Source organism: Balaenoptera acutorostrata, chromosome 3 (assembly GCF_949987535.1).
Source record: "Balaenoptera acutorostrata chromosome 3, mBalAcu1.1, whole genome shotgun sequence".
NCBI lineage: Eukaryota > Metazoa > Chordata > Mammalia > Artiodactyla > Balaenopteridae > Balaenoptera > Balaenoptera acutorostrata.
This window is the reverse complement of record NC_080066.1, coordinates 178,377,284-178,396,104: the sequence shown is the minus strand read 5'-3', so window position 1 is coordinate 178,396,104 and position 18,821 is coordinate 178,377,284. Positions and strand designations below refer to the sequence as shown.

At 45.5% G+C, this 18,821-nt stretch overlaps 1 protein-coding gene across 7 annotated transcripts in view; it reads right to left on the bottom strand.

Annotated features, from left to right (window-relative positions):
* EML1 (EMAP like 1) overlaps nucleotides 1-18,821 on the bottom strand; it is a 200,626-nt gene that overhangs the window by 143,834 nt on the left and 37,971 nt on the right. For 6 of the 7 annotated variants that reach the window (XM_057543472.1, XM_057543473.1, XM_057543475.1 and 3 more), the window contains exon 1: nucleotides 1,646-1,868. The exons of the other annotated variant lie outside the window; for it this stretch is intronic. In XM_057543472.1, coding sequence (XP_057399455.1) covers nucleotides 1,646-1,853 — 208 coding nt within the window. In that variant the 5' untranslated portion in view covers nucleotides 1,854-1,868. Of the gene's footprint in view, nucleotides 1-1,645; nucleotides 1,869-18,821 lie in introns of those variants that run through there. 7 annotated transcript variants of the gene reach the window in all.

The following is an 18,821-nucleotide window of genomic DNA, read 5'->3' as shown; positions in this document are numbered from 1 at the left end:
AACCCATAATGGAAAGGAATATGAAAAAGAATGTATATACTGTATAACTGAGTCACTTTGCTGTAGAGCAGAATTTAACACAACATTGTATTTATAAATCAACTATGCTTCAATTAAAAAAAAATAAATAAATAATAAAGTCATTTTTCTTTAAACTGTTAGCCATACAATATAAGAGCTGGTTTTTACTTTCTTCTAGACACCGTTACCAGTAAAATTCCTTACCGATATCGCTAACCTAGCAAATTAACAAGAAAAGGCAGAAGACCAAAACATTCATGAATAGATGTGTAGGTCAACTTCATGACTGAGCGGCTGTTTAGAAACAATATGACCAGCCCCAAACAACTGCTCCAATATGTGGAGAGTAAAACCGTTCCCATGACTCTAAACTATGTATTGTATAAAGGATTCCAGTGGCCAGCAGAGTACCAAATACATTCTGTCTGCTTTCAACTCTGAAATGTTGTTAAATGTGGAGAGAGAGCCAAAACTCTCTTCCTTTCCACTGAAGATGGCATTACAAGTTAATGAAGGCTCACATGTGATTAATATGACAATTATAAGCTGCCAAAACTATCAGAATATATACTCTTCCATGAAAAAGATGATAAATTTCACCAGAGATTAAAATGTCGTTACAGAGAATGAATCAACCCAGTGATCTTTATTGCCAAGGCTAATACCTCCAATTTGCAAACAGGTGTTGAATAACTAGAAAAATTCCCCTAAATCACAATTACAATTGCAAAATAAATTGCTCGAGTTGTCAAAGCATCTAGAATTCCAAATTATTCCGACTGCACTATAAGCAAATTCCATAAAACACACATTTTTTTTTCTTTAACAAACTTCTGGGATCCTCTAATAAAGCAGTAAATCCGACATATAAAAAACTGTATGGTTAACTTTTGTGCATGAATTATCACACATCATGTTCTGATATACTATGCAGTCTGCTGTGAAAATCTTTTTCAACCCTGCTAGTGAGATTAAAATCTTTCAAGCATGTAGGATTTTATATTTTTTTAACGATGCCATATTATTGGTAGCTATTAATATTTCCTTCCTGTAAAAATAAATAAATAAATAAATCTATCACCCCGTAAACAAAACAGTCGAAACACTTTTAAGCCAGGTTCACTTTGCCTGTCCATTTAAAAAGCTCTAGATTGCATGAAACTGTGATGATTTCATCAAAGTAGAACTGAATGGATCCTGAGGGTCCGTCCGCGACAAACACTGCGCACATCCTCGAAGGAGTGTTTCGTTATTAAGTGATTTGTTTTCCGAGTTCTTCATCCAGACATTTCCAAACAGATGTGAGTTTGGAAGCAGAAAGCAACACGTCCCCGGAGCCCTGGGGCGGCCGGGCCTCCCCCCGCGCTGCCCGGCCGGTGCGCTCGCGCCGGTCTCCCGGGTATCGGCCGCCCCGCGCGCACTGGCCGAAGCCGGAACGGGAGCCGGGCGGGGCGGGGGCGCAGCGAGGCGCGGCCCGGGGCCCGCGGCCCAGCACAATGCGCCCGCGGCGGCGGGAACCGCGCGCCCCTCCGCAGCAACTTTGCACGGCCTCCCCGGCCGCCCGGCCTCGCCCCTCGGCCCGCTCGCGGCCGCGGCCCCCGCCCAGCCGGCCGCCGCCCCTCACCGTTGCAGAACTGGAGCAGCGAGGACGTGTCGTACAGGCTGCTGTAGCTCGAGAAGCCGTCCTCCATGCTGAGGCCGCCGGGCAGCGCCCGCTTCCCCGGCCCGGCCGCGCCGCCGCAGCTCACCCCCACACTGAGCCGCGCCGAGCCGCGGCCGGCGCTGGCGCTGGGGCCGGCCCTGCTGTGGCGGCGGCCGCTGCCGGTTACCATGGCAACCCCGGGCCCGCCGCCGCCGCCGCAGCGCGAGCCCGGCGCCCGCTCTGCCCGCCAGGGGGCGGCCTCCGCGAGGGACGTGGCCGGGCGGGGACGGGACGGGACGGGACGGGGCGGGGCCGCGGGCGGGCGGGGCTGCAGGGTCCCAGGAGCCCAGGGCGGCGCGCGACCGGAGTCGGGATGCTGCGGGAGCGCCGCGGCCAGGCCCCGCCTCCCCGCGCGGTCGCTGGCGCCCCCCAGGCGGGCGGGACGCGGGGGGCGCGGGGACAGAGGAGAGGCGGAAACGCGGGAGCGGGCGCGCGGGGAGCGGGGGCGTCGCCCCGGCCCGGGCAACCCCTCCTGCGGACGCCGGAGACCACGCTCCCCGGGGGTGCTATCCCCGCGCCCGCGGGCGCCTCCAGGACCATACATGGACAACTCGCGAGCTCATTTCGGCTGTCTTTCCACGTCGCAGCAACTCTGCTTTTGACCACGTCCTGCGAGGCGCGCCCCTCTTTCCGCACGTCTTCCGCCGCAGCACGGCCCTGCCTCGAGTGAGAATTAGCGCAGGGCTTGTAACTCCGCTTGAACCTTTGCTCTTGGGCCGATAAAAGATGCGGCTTCCCACTTCAAAAAGAGGCCCTGGTAATGTCAGGCTGGAAAGGCTGCGGCCTTTAAAGGAGCTAAAACATCTGCTCTGTTCTCTCCCCCTCTGATCAGCCCCTGGGGTGCAGATTTGTCACATTACACACTTGTTAGCTTGTTACAGGACCCACGGAAATCTGTATTTACTCTATCTCAGAGAGACGAAGAGTTGGGACAAAATATCATAGTAGGAGATAAATGCACAAATCCACGTGTTTGTAACTTTTCCATTCCCTGCGTACACATGCCAGGTTAATGGTCTGAGTTTCAGTGCCCATGGCCTGAAGTAAAGATGCTGGCAAATAACAAGTCAGGATGCAAGAGAGAAGAATGTGAGTTTGGTGATCCTCTGGCCTTGTCCAGAACAGACCGCATAGTGTTTATGCTCCCGGTTACACAACAGTTATAATTCACTTACATGTAAAATTCTGAGTGGGTTCGAGTTGTAGGTGTTAATTCCTGTAGGTTGAACACAAGTAGGTGAAATGAGAATCGAGTAAAAAGTTACTATTAGGAAAACCTGGGGGCCTCACTGGGGTTCAGAGGCGGATAGAGGCCTGTCTTTGCAAAAGCGGAAGACGCTGTCAGGGATGGGGCTCTGGTGGTGTGCCTGGTGTGTTTGGCACACGGGGTAGCATGACTGGCATTAGATGCTGTGGGCAGAAAGGAGAGGTTGAAGCCCTTATCCAGGTCCCGGTCAGGGAGACCAAGCAGAGGAAACAAGAGGGATTGTTAACGGGAAAAGTACATGGGGAGGTGGGGGGCTTGCTCAAGGGCTGCAGGTGCTGTGGGTTTGACTGTGATCTGGTGTTTGAAGGACAGCGTTAGTGATTGTGGAGGAGAGAAGGAGCAGGGCCTGCTGACAGGCCAAGGGCTGGCCGGACAAGAGCAGACAGCCTGTATATAGATAGTGGGAAATAAGAGTGCGCAGAGAGAGAGGGGCACGGTAAGAGAGGTCCCGAGAGCCGGCAGAGGAGCCTGAGCCAGACCTGGCAGCAGGTGGAGGGAGGCTGGCACGAGCAGTGTTAGAGGTGAGACTGAGTGTGAATTGGACCACAGGGGCCGTGTCCTGGAGCTGGAGCAGCCCAGTGTGTCTGCAGGGCTCCAGAAACCAGACACTCAGGGCCCAGACAGTCAGAGGGAAGAGAGAGGCTGAGGGACGGGCCAGAGGGAAACTGCTCCAGGACGATACAGCTGGAGAGACAGAGAGGCCAAGCAAGAGAGGACAGCAAACCTCCTGTTAGAAATGCCCCATAGCAACGGGGGATGCAGACCAGCTGGCCAGTGAAAGAATGGGGATGTGGGAATTGTCAGCAAAGAGGCTGTACATGAACTGTAAAGGAAAGAATGGAAGGTCAGAAAGGAGCTGGGAAGATCCTTGGAAAGGGAGAAGGACATTCCGAAGGAGCTGTCAAAGAGGCAGGACGATCAGCCTAGCGGGTTGTCTCATTAAGCGAAGAGCCCAGAAATTTGCAAGGAGGTGGGCCTTTTCACAGGTTTCTCTAGAGGACAGGTCAAAGAGGATGAGCCTGGGGAAAGGGCTTCGGTCTGGTGGCAGAGGGCTCCCAGCTGACTTGGAGCATCTTGGTGAAGCAGTGGGGACCGGAGCCGGGCTGCTGGACGTCAAAAGGAGAGCACGTGGGGACTTCCCTGGTGGTCCAGTGGTTAAGACTCTGCACTTCCACTGCAGGTGGCATGGGTTCGATCCCTGATTGGGGCACTAAGGTCCTGAATGCCGCGTGGCATGGCCAAAAAAAAAGAGAGCACATGTAGATGCACATTTCAGAACTTTGGCAGGGAAAGGAAATAGGGGCCAAATATAGAGGGCAGAAACATCACATGAAGCCTCTACCCCCGCCCAGTACAGGTTGACCCTCTGCATCCCGAAAGCAAGAGGCAGGTACTGTGGAGGAGGGGTTTTGAGCACATGTACACATTTGAACTTGGCCCTTCTCTCTTTTCTCATTTCCCATCTTCCCTTCTAGTCCAATCTTTATGCTATTGCTACTCTACTTTGTGGTTTCATACGTTAGGATATTTTGGATAATTGGTATTAAAAAATTGATATGTGGCATTCTCAAACTTGGAAATGAAGTGATAATCATGAATAAATGATCAAAAGATGATTCTCTTTAAGAATGTTAGCATTCCTGATTTATAATGTTAAAGGTATGATATTTGGTGGCCCCAACAAAGGAAGGTTGGAGAATAAAGAAAATTCAGAAGTGGGGCAAAGAAGAATTGAGCTGAAGATTTTCTTAGAAGATTTTACTTCCACCAGAGCAAAATTACAAATCACAATTAAGAACGCAGTCCACTGCTTTTGAGATGATAAAGATCATTATTACACTCTTAACCTAGAGTATTAAACAGCTCTGTTTTTCCCCACAATGATAAAAGCCTTACTCTAAAAGGAGCAAATTTTAGTGTAATTACAAGGATATGCATGTTAAGTCAATTAGGTATAATCTACACAGCATTTTTAAAAGATCTATGGAGAATGTTCAAGAAAAATCTCTGAAAACCTAATTAATAATGTGAGATTTTGTGCCCAAACATTTTAACAGGCTGTTATTCCACGTCATTTTGAGAAAATTTATGGCCTGAGTCCAAAACATGTTGTTGTCATAAATGATGTATGCTCTCTAGGACAATATAACCATAGCATTCAGTGGCATTAATAGCAGCATTTGTACAACATGTGAAAAAGAAAGGAAAATGGGAGCTCTGTAGCCATTATTCATGGAGAAGTAATAAAAAAATACCCGGAAATGTAAAGCCTTGTGCATCTATAGTTTAATTCAACATTCCTCCAAAAATAGTTCTGCAGGACTAGGCACCACGCAGGGGCTGGGGATACATCACACAAAACACAGTGCCTTCCAAACTGCAGGTGTCATGAAGTTAAAGAGTCACATCAGGGACTTCCCTGGTGGCACAGTGGTTAAGAATCCGCCTGCCAATGCAGGGGACAGAGGTTCAAGCCCCGGTCCGGGAAGATCCCACATGCCGCAGAGCAACTAAGCCTTGTGCCACAACTACTGAGCCTGCGCTCTAGAGCCCTTGAGCCACAACTACTGGCCTGTGTGCCACAACTACTGAAGCCCACGCGCCTAGAGCCCATGCTCCGCAACAAGAGGAGCCACCGCTCGCCACAAGTAGAGAAAGCCCACGCACAACAACGAAGACCCAACGCAGCCAAAAATAAAAATAATAAAATAAAATTTTTAAAAAAGAGTCATTCAGCACTTTAAAAAATGAAACAGAATCAACTATACTTTAATTTTTGTAAAAAAAGAAACAGAAAACTCCATTCTGGGTATATACCCAAAGAAATTGAAAGCAGGGTCTCGAAGAGATGTTTGTACACCCATGTTTATAGAAGCATTATTCACAATAGCCAAAATGTGGAAACAACCCATTTTCCACTGATGGATGAATGGAGAGGCAAAATGCGGTCTATCCATACAACGGAATACTATTCAGTCTTAAAAGAAAGGAAATTCTGACACTTGCTACCACATGGATGAGCCTTGAGGATATTATGCTGAGTGATATAAGCCAGTCACAGGAAGACAAATGCTGCATGATTCCACTTATATGAGGTCCCTAGAGGAGTCAAATTCATACAGACAGACAGTAGAATGGTGGCTGCCAGGGGCTGAGGGAGGGGGAGTTAGTTAGTGTTTAATGGAGACTGAGCTTCCAGTTAGGATGATGAAAAAGGTCAGGAGATGGATGATGGTGATGGCTGCCCAACAGTGTGAATGTACTTAATGCCACTGGACGGTACACTGCAAAGTGGTAAAAACGGCAAATTTTATGTTGTATGTATTTTACTACAAGAAAAAATAGATGAAATAGGAAATATCAAGGTGCACTGAACATAGTAAGAACAAGCATTTTTACCTGAAGTGTTGATCTTTACTTGAAATGTCTGTAGGTGTGCTGAGTTGGGATGTAAAATGTATTTCTCCCTGTAGGTGACATAGAACAATCGTACAAATAAATATGTCATTACAAATTGTGATAAGTATTATGAAACAAAACCAGAAGGAAGTGTTTCAGATTATTGTGGAGGGTCTGAACTGGACTGAGGCGTGAAAGGAGGGCACAAAGCAGCAGTGGACAAAGAACCAGTGGACGTTGCTTCAGGCAAATAAGGCTCATCTGGGGAGCTGAGATTACCGAGGTGGGAGACGGGGTGGTCTGTTCACAGGGGGGTTCTGATTTTATTCTGAGAGCAGAGAAGTTGCCTCTCAGTTAGTGTTTTGGGTTAAATTGTGCCCCCTCCCGCCAACTTCATATGTTGAAGTACTAACTCCTGGTACTTCAGAGTGTGACCTTATTTGGAGATGGGGTCTTTACAGAGGTAATCAAGTTAAAATGAGGTCATTAGGGTGGGCCCTAATCCAATATGACTGGTGTCCTTATAAGAAGAGGAAATTAGGACATAGACACACACAAAGGAAAGACCATGTGAAGACACAGGGAGCAGACAGCTGGTTGTCTCCAAGCGAAGGAGAGAGGCTTGAAATCCATCCTTCCCTCCCAGCCCTTGCCCACACCTTGATTTTGGGCTTCTAGCCTCCAGAACTGTGAAACAATAAATTTCTGTTGTTTAAGCCTCCTGGTGTGTGGTAATTCATTATAGCAGCCCTGACGAACTAATACAGTTAGTATAGAATCTCAAAGTCAAGAATTGGATATTCCAGAGATTCAGGACACCATTCATCACTGATACTAAATTATAAAATATAAAATACACTTTCTCATGATAAGACTGTTACTCCATAAAATGAGAGCTAATCACAGATTCTTGACATCAATAAAGAATATTAAACTCCATTGTCCCCAACTTGCCTGCTGACGCAGCAGTATTTTTCTGCAACATCCCTGACAAATGGTCACTTGGCTCATTTCAAAGTTGAAGAGCTTGAATTATTAAAAAGATTGTTGGTTATTTTTATCCCAAACCGCCCTTCCCAAAGCATCCTTCATTGATCCCACTTTTGTCTGGTCAATTTAATCTCCCTCTGTCGTGATGCAGGCTGCTGTCTGTTCTGAAAGGGTACTCTAACAGCCTGTGTCCCGGTTTCCCCACCTCTGCTTTGTTACTACAGGGTTAACTTGCCCAAGGAGGGGTTAACGACATCATTTCATTCTCTGATGCCTGCCACAATAAGTACACACATCTTGGCGTGGACTTCCAGTCTGTCTGTGTTCCTGCCACAAATGCTGTCTTTGGCATCCGACACGCTCCTGCCACACCACGTACACGGCAACCCCTATCCACGACTCTCAAACGTGCCATGCACGTGAGTGCTCTGGACCTCTGCCCACACCGTTTCCCAGTGCTGAGTGCCCACCTCCCTGCCTGCCAGCAGAGAAGCTGCCTCATCTGGGAGGGCTTGGTGAGCCCCCCACACCCCCCTCCCATCTACTGGTACCTGATTGCATCCCTTACATCAATCAGCCTTGTCTTGTAGGAACGTGTGTGTGTGTGTGTGTGTGTGACCTGAGTGGCATTTCCCTTAAATAACTTGGAGATTATGATTCTATTGATACAACGGAAGTTTGTATTGATTTTTTTTTTTTTTTTTTTGAGCAGCCAGGCTATATGCTGTTGGTTCATATTGAACTTCTGGTCAATTATAAACCTATCAGTCTTTTTCAAATGAATTACTGTTGGGTCGTCTCCAACCTGTACTGAGCTAATTGATTTTTAAAAAAATTTTTAATCTAAAGATAAGATTTATCTTTACCCCTGTAAAATGTCATGTGATTTGTTTCAATCCATCCTTTTAACGAACCAAAATCTTTTAAACTCTTGACTCTGGTATCTAACACATCAGCATTGTGACAGCAGCGAATGTGCTTTAATAAACCCTTTAATGTCTTCTTCACCCTTGTAGTTGATAAACACATTAGAAGCGTAGGGTGGGGCTAGCGGAGGCGTGGAGCTCTCACATCGGCCACACCTCACCAGCTGCACCTCCACTGATCTTTTTATAAATACTCTGGATGTGTCTGTCCAACTAAATGTCAAGTCACCCAATTGTTTGTCGGCCCAGCCTATTTTTCTCTGTACTTTCCACAGGGTTTTGGGAAGGCTCTTTACCAACGTTTTGTGCATCCAGCCTGGTAACCCCGTGAAAAGAGGGAATGAGTTTGGTTTGCCTCTTCGTAACAACATTTCCTTCCAAGTGAGTTCACACCAGCTCTTCAAAAATCTGTTAAAATTTTTGCTCAGAACCAATATTAATATCAAATTTATTATCTGTATTTTCCAGAACCCAACTTATTCTGCTTTTTGGAAAATTATGACATTTTTCCCTTCCCAGTTTTCTGCGACTCCCATCTGGCCAAATCCGAGAAAGTTTGTGGAGGCCTAGAGACTGGATTGACAGTCACTAAGCGCCACCCGCCTGCCCCCATCTCTCACCTATCTTGGGCTCTTGACAATTTCTCCTAAGGGACATTTCTTCAACTCTTCCCAGTTTTAAGATTATTCTCCTTATTGGGGAAAAAGAAACCCGCAAAGTCCGAGATACGCAGACTGGCTTTCAGAGTCCTTCAAGGCCCCCATTCTCTGCCTCAGTCAATCCATTCTGCTTTTTTCTTTTTTTTTTGGCTGCACCGCATGGCTTGTGGAATCTTAATTCCCTGACCAGGGATGGAACCTGGGCCGTCTGCGGTGAAAGCGCAGAGTCCTAACCACTAGGCTGTCAAGGAAGTCCCTCATTCTGCTTTTCATTCCCCAAACACCCTGCAGTTATCTGCTCCTGGGGCTTCACGTGCATGATTTCCTGGAAATATCCTTCCGCTCATCTGCGGGCTCAGCTCTTAAGCTGCTCCCTCTTTGTCCAGCCGGAGTCCCTGCCCCCTCCACTGCTGATGGCTGTCTGTACCGTTTCTCTGTGCTAAACCAACCTGCTTTTTGAATTTCTGTAGAAGCTGGGGGCTCCGTGGGGGCAGGGCTGCGGCTCTTCACTCTGTATTCATTCACCCTCCCGCAGCAGCCAACACGTGTCTTCCTGGCGCTCTCCCTGGCCTCGCCCCTGGCTGGGAGCCCCATCCCCGCGCATATGCAGGCGGATCTTGCAACTCATCTCGCAAAGGTGAACCCAGCTCTCTGACTACCTGTGCAGTGCTGGTCCCGGATGGGCTGGGGTGGGTAAGAGGCACCGGACGAGAAACAGCGCTCTGTGTAATAAACACAGCCTTATCAACTTCATTATCCTATTACAAAAAAGTCGACACTGCAGAACCATGAACTTCTGAGCCTCCCACAGATAATCTGCTAATAGTCCAAATGGGTATGAAAACTCCTTGTTATCTAAGAAACCCATGGGGTTTTTTCCCTCAGTAGGTTAGCCACTCAAAAGCATTCTTAATGATTTGCGTTGATCAAAATAATTTACCTATTTTGAAGTGTCTGAAGTGAAGTGGAAAATTAAAAGCAATATTGGTTGGTTTTCTCTCTCTTTTTAATCCTTGTATTTATTTGTTATTTTTTTATTTATTCTTTTTTTGGCCGTGCCGCACAGCTTGTGGGATCTTAGTTCCCCGACCAGGGACTGAACCCAGGCCACAGGCCGTGAGAGCTCAGAATCCTAACCCGGGACCACCAGGGAATTCCTGGTTTTCTCTTTTCAGAATGGCATTCCACTGAGGAAACTCAGTGTTAAAATCGTCCCTTATCCGTACAGTAATGCAAGTACTGCAGTGGATGGCAAAAGAAATTTCCGTTGTGGCATCTCCACCGAAAAATGTCATTTTCAGGAATTTTTGTTCATTTGCTCCATTGTGTCACCTGTGAGGTTTTATGGCAGTTCTTGGCATACCACCAACTAATCACAGAGTAAATATTCTAATATTAGGTCAACTACTCATCTCAGTGTGCTGGGGCAGCCGTGTTTAGGCTTGTGTCCTGGCATAATAATCCCCCTTTGACCCTGAAGTATTCTAGTTTGGATGACAGATTATATAGTCATCCTAGCTAATATGGAAAGATGTAGACTATACCCATATCATGCACTGAAAAAAATTATTGAGGTTCATACGGTTATATTTACAATGCCATCCTCAGCTTCCTCACAGCAGCAAAACTGCAAGAAATAAAAACAAGTTGCCGGGGCTTCCCTGGTGGTGCAGTGGTTGAGAGTCTGCCTGCCAATGCAGGGGACACGGGTTCAAGCCCTGGTCCGGGAAGATCCCACATGCCGCAGAGCAGCTAGACCCGTGAGCCACAATTACCGAGCCTGCGCGTCTGGAGCCTGTGCTCCGTAGCGGGAGAGGCCACGAAAGTGAGAGACCCGCGCACCGCGATGAAGAGTGGCCCCCGCTTGCCACAACTGGAGAAAGCCCTCGCACAGAAACGAAGACCCAACACAGCCATAAATAAATAAATAAATAAATAAATTAATTAATTAATTAAAAAAAGAAGTGGATTTATAAAAACACGTTGCCGGAAATCTGAATTATCCATCAGGAAAGTCAAGTAAAAGGCCTGCTTCTGAGGTTTGCCTGGTCGCTTCCTACAACCCCCATCAGAGCCCTTTTCATCCCAGTGGCTGAGATACATAATGCTTATTTGTAATTAACAAAGGGTCCTGGAACCCTTGCTAATATATTTGCCTATGGTCTGCAGACTCTAGTTATCGCATTGATTAAGGCAAAGGTTTCAAGGGTCTTCTGAGCAAAGATCACTGGTAAGATGCTGTTCCATCTCCCCCAGTCATGGGCTTGTTCACTGTGTTTTGTTTTGTTTTTTTTAATTGAAGTATAGTTGATTTACAATGTTGTGTTAGTTTCTGGTGTACAGCAAAGTGATTCAGTTTCTCATATATATATATATATATATATATATATATACACACACACACACACATATATGTGTGTGTATATATATATATATATATATATTCTTTTTCAGATTCTTTTCCATTATAGTTTATTACAAGATATTGACTATAGTTCCCTGTGTGTTCTTCATCACAGATGGTTGCTGGGTGCTGACTATTGGCTCACTTGTTTGCACACACTCAGTGCCCACTCTGTGCTGGGAACAAGGGACACAAACGGGACTAGAGCAACACCTGTCCCCGAGGGTCTCATCGTCCAGGAGGGGAGTAAACACCACAGGAACACACTGAACACACAGGAGGGGACCAAGGCACCCAGGAGCTCACTGGAGGAGAGTGTCATTGCTGTCCATGCATCAGTCACCATCCGTGCCACAGGCCTGTGGGGAAGGTAGTACTGCCTCAATTTCATGTGTAGGGAAACTCCCTTGTGAGCAGAGGGGCAGGTGCCTGGCCTAAGGTCACCTTGCTGGTGAGACGTAGAGCCAGGATTTAGATCTGATCCTGTCAGGCCCCAAACCTTGCTTTTCTGCCCTGAACTACCACCTCAGCAGCTGAGGATGGGATAAGAGAGCCTCGGGGAAGGATGGAAGATTTACCCAAGAATAAAAACTGACAGCCTGGTTGGGGACAAGAAAGAAGAACACCCCAAGATAGGGTACGACCATGGACCTCATCCTGTGGGGTGCAGACCCCAGGTCCAACTTACCAACAGTACGTGTGAAGAAAGTATTTGCTGCTTGGGCTTGAGACAAATGAAGGCATGAGGATTACTGAACCCCCAGGGGCTAGGGCAGGCAGGGAAGGAATCCAGGTTGGGGGTGTTGGATGGGACCAGAGTTCTGGCTTTGATGGATCTGAGAGATGAAGTAAGTGGAGAGGAGGAGATAAAGTCATCCAAGTAAGAGGCTAGAAATGCACACCCAGTGTGTCTAGGAAATGAGGAGCCATCAGCTCTGTTCAAGTCAAGGATGGGACAAGGAGGTCAGACAGGAGGTATCAGGCTGCATTGCAGAGGGCCTAGGACCCCTTACTAGGGGGTTGGACTTGGCCCATGGACAAAGAGGAGTCCCTTGGAAGCCTCACAATTAGGCTGTGCTTCAGGAAGTTTGATGGGGAAGAGCATGTAAATGGGACCAGGAATCACAGGGCAGACTAGTGGGCCACAGGCATAGTTCCAGGTGAGGCGGTGAGAGCCTGGGTGTGGCCAGCAGCCATCCTCCCATGTGGGTGGGGAATTGGCCAGTCGGACCAGGTTATTGATACAGAAGACACCAGGGGAGGGTCTCACTCTGAGAGGGACAGAGTGGGATGTCGGGAAGAGAGGTGAGTGCAGGGAGAAGGCCGAGGCCTTGGCAATGAGGATGCATTTGGGGACACAGAGGCTGGACAGATGAGCTGTAGCAAGGCCTGAGGGCCAGCAGTGGCCAGGAAACAGGCAGTCAGGCTGGGAAAGGAGAAAAGAGCTGGAAAACCCGCCTTGTGGGGCAGCGTGGTCAGAAGGGGCTTTGTCAGGAGGAAAGGGTCAGAGGAAGGAGAACTGGTTACAATTCAAGGAGAAGGGAGGTGGTGGCTGGAACAGACTTCCAGAGAACACTGTATGTGTGTGTGTGTGGGGGGGTCACTTGGGAAAGAAGGAGGAATGGCATGCCTTCCGGGAGGAGGGTCAGAAGGATGAGATGGGTGGGATGCTGCAGAAAATGTGAGGTTTCATTCATTTGTTCAACAAATCTTTGTTGGCAACATGATCATCCTTGTAAGGAAGTTCTAACAGTGACTTTCTAGGGAAAGACAGCACACAGATCATGCGTATTTGTCTCCACATTCTGGGAACACTCATCATACCCACGGGACAAAGAGGATGGAAGAGGGGACAACTTCAGTACAGCTTCACAGTGGTAAACAGGTAAAGGAGAGGTGTGGTCTCATCTGCCCCAAACAAGCTGAAACTGAAGCCAGCAAGCTGGGGGCAACCAAGGAGCACCCCACTTCCCACCAGAGAACCAGCAAAGATTCAGGAACTGACAGCACCACTATGGAAGTGGGGACACAGGAGAGGCTGAAAACAGGAGGATTGGACTTCCCTGGTGGTACAGTGGTTAAGAATCTGCCTGCCAATGCAGGGGACACAGGTTTGATCCCTGGTCTGGGAAGATCCCACATGCTGCGGAACAACTAAGCCTGCATGCCACAACTACTGGCCTGCATGCCACAACTACTGAAGCCTGTACACCTAGAGCCCATGCTCCGCAACAAGAGAAACCACTGCAATGAGAAGCTCATGCACCGCAACGAGGAGTAGCCCCTGCTCGCCACAACTAGAGAAAGCCCTCGCGCAGCAGTGAAGACCCAATGCAGCCAAAAACAACAACAACAACAACAAAACAGGAGGATCAGCCAACAGTCTGCTTAAGAAGCTGCTATGGACTGAACTGTGTACTCCCAAAATTCCTATGTTAAAGCTCAAACCTGCAAAACAACTGTATTTGGAGTTAGGGCTTTTAGGAGGTAATTAAGATTAAATGAAGTCATAAGGGTGGGGCCCTAATCTGATAGGATTGGTGACTTTATAAGAAGAGGAAGAGATCTCTCTCCCCTACCCCGAGAGGACAACTGCCTCCAGAACTTCAAGAAATAAATGTCTGATGTTTAAGACCCCCAGTTTGTGATATTTTGTTATGGCAGCCTGAGGTGACTAACACAGTAGCAGTTAAACCCCTTCCCAATCTCCTTCCTCTCCCTGCAGAAGATTGGAGGTTTAATCTCTGAAACAGGTGAACTAAGGTGTTCTCAGCACAAATGGATACCAGGGGGGATAATCAGGGGGGAAGACTGTGAAGATGAGAAAGAAGTGATGGCCTAATGCTGAATGGTGAAACCTCACCCCAGCCCCTTCCCATCCTCAGTTCCTGCATCCTGGCAGCCCAGTGTCTGCCGTCCAGGGCAGAGTGTGGAAGACCCTTCTTTAGGGACCATGACAAACTCTTGGGAAAAGACCTGGAGGTCAGGAAGGTCAGGAATCACAGTTGTTGACAAGTCCTCCTGTGGACAAATCTCATCTGTGGACTCAGAGCTTCGTGCAGCTTTTGAATGTTCGTCTCTAAAATTTGAATGGAGAGCCAAGGATCTCTAAACAGTTGAAAAAATATAAAAGGAAAAAAGGGCAGGGGAATATGAGGAAACAGACAACACAGAGAACAGAAGGATATAAAAAGATCATCAACATCCTCAGAGGCTGACGTTATTGTAGCCACAAAACAAGGACAAGATACTAAAGTTAGATGATAAAAATGAGTATTTGACAAATGTAGAAAACAAACTTATGGTTACCAAGGGGGAAAAAGCTGGGGGGGATAAATTGGGAGATTGGGATTGACACATACACCCTAAAGCAGATAAAACAGATAACTAATAAGAACCGACTGTATAGCACAGGCAACTCTACTCAGTACTCTGTAATGACCTATATGAGAATAGAATCTAAAAAAGAGTGGATATATGCATATGTATAACTGAGTCACTTTGCTGTACAGCAGAAACTAACACAACATTGTAAATCAACTATACTCCAATAAAAATTAATTAAATAAAAAAATGAGTATTTGGAAATTAAAAATATGATGGTAGAAATAAAATCTCCACAGAAGAGTCTAAAATAGAGTTAAGATAGACACACTACTGTATATAAAGTAGATAACCAATAAGGACCTACTGTATAGCACAAGGAACTATACTCAGTATTTTGTAATAACCTATAAGGGAAAAGAATCTGAAAAAGAATATATATATATATATATATATATATATATATATATATATATATATATACACATATATATATAACTTAATCACTGTGCTGTACACCTGAAACTAACATGACATTGTAAATCACCTATACGTCAATTTAAAAAATTGAAAAATAAAATAAAATAGAGTTAAGGAAATCTCCCTGAAAAATAGAATAAAAAGACAAAGCAATATAGAATATAGGAGAAAAAATTCAATAATCATATTGGGAAGTTCAATGTCTGAATAAAAGGAGTTTCAGAAAGAGAAAGTGAAGAAAATGGAGGGAAATCAGCAAATAAATAATTCAAGAAAAATTTCCAGGACAAAGGGACATGAATTCCGGCATTGAAAGAGCCTGCTAAGCGCTCAGTACAATGGCGAGACAACCAAACACGGAAATTTATATCCCTGTGACATATTACAACACTGGAGATAAGGGAAACGTTCAAAAAGCTTGCAGAGAGAAAACAACAGGTCTCAGACAAAGGATTAAGAATTACAATGAAACTGGATTTCTCAACAGTGATGAAAGGAGCCAGAAAACAATAAGGAAATGCAAAAAAGTAAATTTTGGCGGGAAACTTAATTTCAACCTATAATTACAGACAAACCATCCAATCAAATGTGTGAGTAGAATAAAGATATTTTCGGTCACGCAAGTTCTCAAAAACTTAGCTCCCACGGGCTCCCCTTTCTCAGGAAGCTACTGCAGGTTGTGCTCTACCAAAATGAGGGATTCACCAGGGAAGAAGACGTGAGATCCAAGAAACAAGGAACCCAGGACAGAGGTGAAAGGAATCTCCATGAAAACGGGTTGAGAGCTCCCAAGACATCAGTTGTGCGATGGGCAGTAATAACTGTGTTAGTGGGCAGCCAGTCAGGTTGCAGCCAGAGGACAAAGTCTCTGGAGAAAGGCTGCCAAGAAGACGAAACTGGAAACTATTGCAAGATTTACACATAAGCCAGAGTATTTGGGGATGACTTAGTAATAGGTACAGGGAAAACAGAAGACAGTTACTCACTCCAGGAAAACAAAAAAAATTGTACAAGAAAGAAAACGCAATCAAATACTATATGACTTAACCATGAATAACGTTCCATAGTCCTAATAATATAAGCATAAAACGATCAAATTAAAAAATTATGACATAGCTATATTGGAAAGACAGGGAGAAGTGTGCGTGCATGTGTGGGTGTAGAGTGAGTGATGGGAAAGAGAACTAGGTCTTCATCTTCCATGGTGGGACTTTAACAGATAACAAATTCCTGAACCTGGAAAAATCAGAAAGCATCACTATACCCACGTTATTTCAAGAAAGATAAATGCATTCCAAAAGGAATAGATAAAATATTTGGAAGGAAGTTGCTTCTGGGAAGTGGAAATGTGGGGATGGCATAGGGAATGAGGGAAGGTAACTGCTCTCTCTCTCTCTTTTTTTTTTTTTTTTTTTTTGCATTAAGCCTTGTAGAACTGCTTGATTTTTAAAAATATGTGCCATATGACTTTAATAAATTTAAGTTTAAAATCATATGTACATTTTAATCTAACTTCTTGAATTTAAATTGTTTATTTGCTCTTTTTTCTCACAAAATCGTCTTCTTATTTTTATTTGTTTTTTATCAAGGCCTTCATTTATTCATTCAATCAAACAAATGTGTTTTGGGGTTTTGTTTTTTGTTTTTTTGCTATTCAAATACACAATTTATTCCTTGGCTTTGGAACATTTTGGCATTAACCCAATAGGGTAAAAGTGTCTTATGTTTATTTGTTCTTTAGTTCATTCGTTTGTTGGTTCCTTCATTCTACAGACATTTGTTGTGAGCCTTCTTTTTTTTGTTTTTTTGTTTTGTTTTTTTTAATGTGAGCCTTCTTCTGAAGGTCAGTTGCCATGCCAGATAAAGACTCAATTCCTGCTGCTAAAGGACCTTCCCTTTTTATAAGAAAAACTTAAAGGCGGTTAAAGATTTATGTGCCTTTTCACTTTGTTTTGCATATAAGATGGGTTTCTGAAGAACTCTACATTTGTAAATCAGTTGAAGTCTTGGGAAGATGTATGGCTGGAGCTTGCTATTTAAATCTTTTGGGGAAAAAAAACTTGCATAATATATGTGTAAACTCATATATTGGCCACTCTGGTGAGAAATAGATGTGGCAGCAGGAAAGGTAATTTGAGAACAAATTTATGGGTGACATTCTTGCCATTTGGCAAGAGGGGAATTCGTTTATGACCAATATTACTAATGACAACAAATGAGAATTCACCTATATTCCATTCACTGAGCTGTGGTCCTTAATTTCATTATTATGTGCATTCTTAATGATGTCATTTAGTGATTAAAAACAAACCATAGCCAATAAACGGGATGGTAATATGTTCAGCTGTACATTGTTGAGATTCTGCCTGAATTAAATTCACAGGTTCTTAACTCCCTCCTTTATAACAGATATACTTGCTTCCTTTCAGCTTCATTGATAAGGGTACAGAGGAGAACCTCTTCTATTTATTTAATATACGAACGGATATGTTACCTGCTAAGATTTCATTTTTGCCTGTAGGACATTTTATTGCACCAAATTAGAGAAGCAGGAAAATATTCTTAAAAGATAGCCATCATTTGGAAAAACCATCTGTTTTAGTTGGAAAAGTGTACACATGAACTGTATCATGAAAATTTGCTGTGAAAGTGCTCTTTCTCCCAAATGTTACTTTTGTGCTATGACTATTTATAATGTCCTGGATGAGTCTACAAAATGTTTTATTCAAAGTCCTTGTTGCTCTCCCAAGACTGCCATTATGAGGAAACAGTAGAGGGTAATAAGTTACACTCGTGTATTAGGCATGCCTTTCAAGTTGGTACAAAAATCATATCAGGCAAAATACATCCCAGAGCAACGAAAACATCTTTTCCACCTGGTGGCCAGATTAGCCTGCTCAAGTGCAGCTCTAATCCTATCACTGCTCAGCTCAAAGGTCCCCCGTGGCTCCCCGCTGCCTGCTAAATGAAGAGCCAGGGGCCAGGCCATCCTTCCCAGTGTGGGATCTATCACACATGTTCAGGCCTTGGCTTACTAGCCTGTGAAATGGACCGTTTGCTGTTCTCTGGATACACCCCTACTCTGTCCCATCTCAGACTTTGTGCGGTCCCTTCCCGTTGCTCCGTGTTATAGACTGAACTGTGTCGCCCTGACATTTCTGTGTTGCAGCCCTAACCCCCAATGTGACTGTATTTGGAGACAGAGCCTATGAAGGGGTAATGAAGGTTAAAGGAGGTCATAAGGCCCCACTCTGATAGGACTGGTGTCCTCCTAGGAAAAGGAGCCTCAGAACTCTCCCTACCCTCCACGTGAGGACACAGTGAGAGGGTGGTCATCCTCGAGCCAGGAGAGAGTCCCCCCGCCAGAAACCTAACTTGCCGGCACCTTGATCTTGGACTTCCAGCCTCCAGAACTGCGGGAAAAGAAATGTCTGACGTTTAAGCCACCCAGTCTGCAGTGTGCTGTTACGGCAGCCCGAGATGATTAATATACTCCCTATTCTCCAAGTCTTCATCTCTCGAGGTTCATCAAATGCCATCTACTCAAGTGGCACCTGCTTTGGGGACCCCTCCTCCCTCCTCTGAACCTGGTACTGTCCAGGGAGACCCTAGCCCCGCGAGACCTTGCCTAACCCACCCCGTGGGCTCT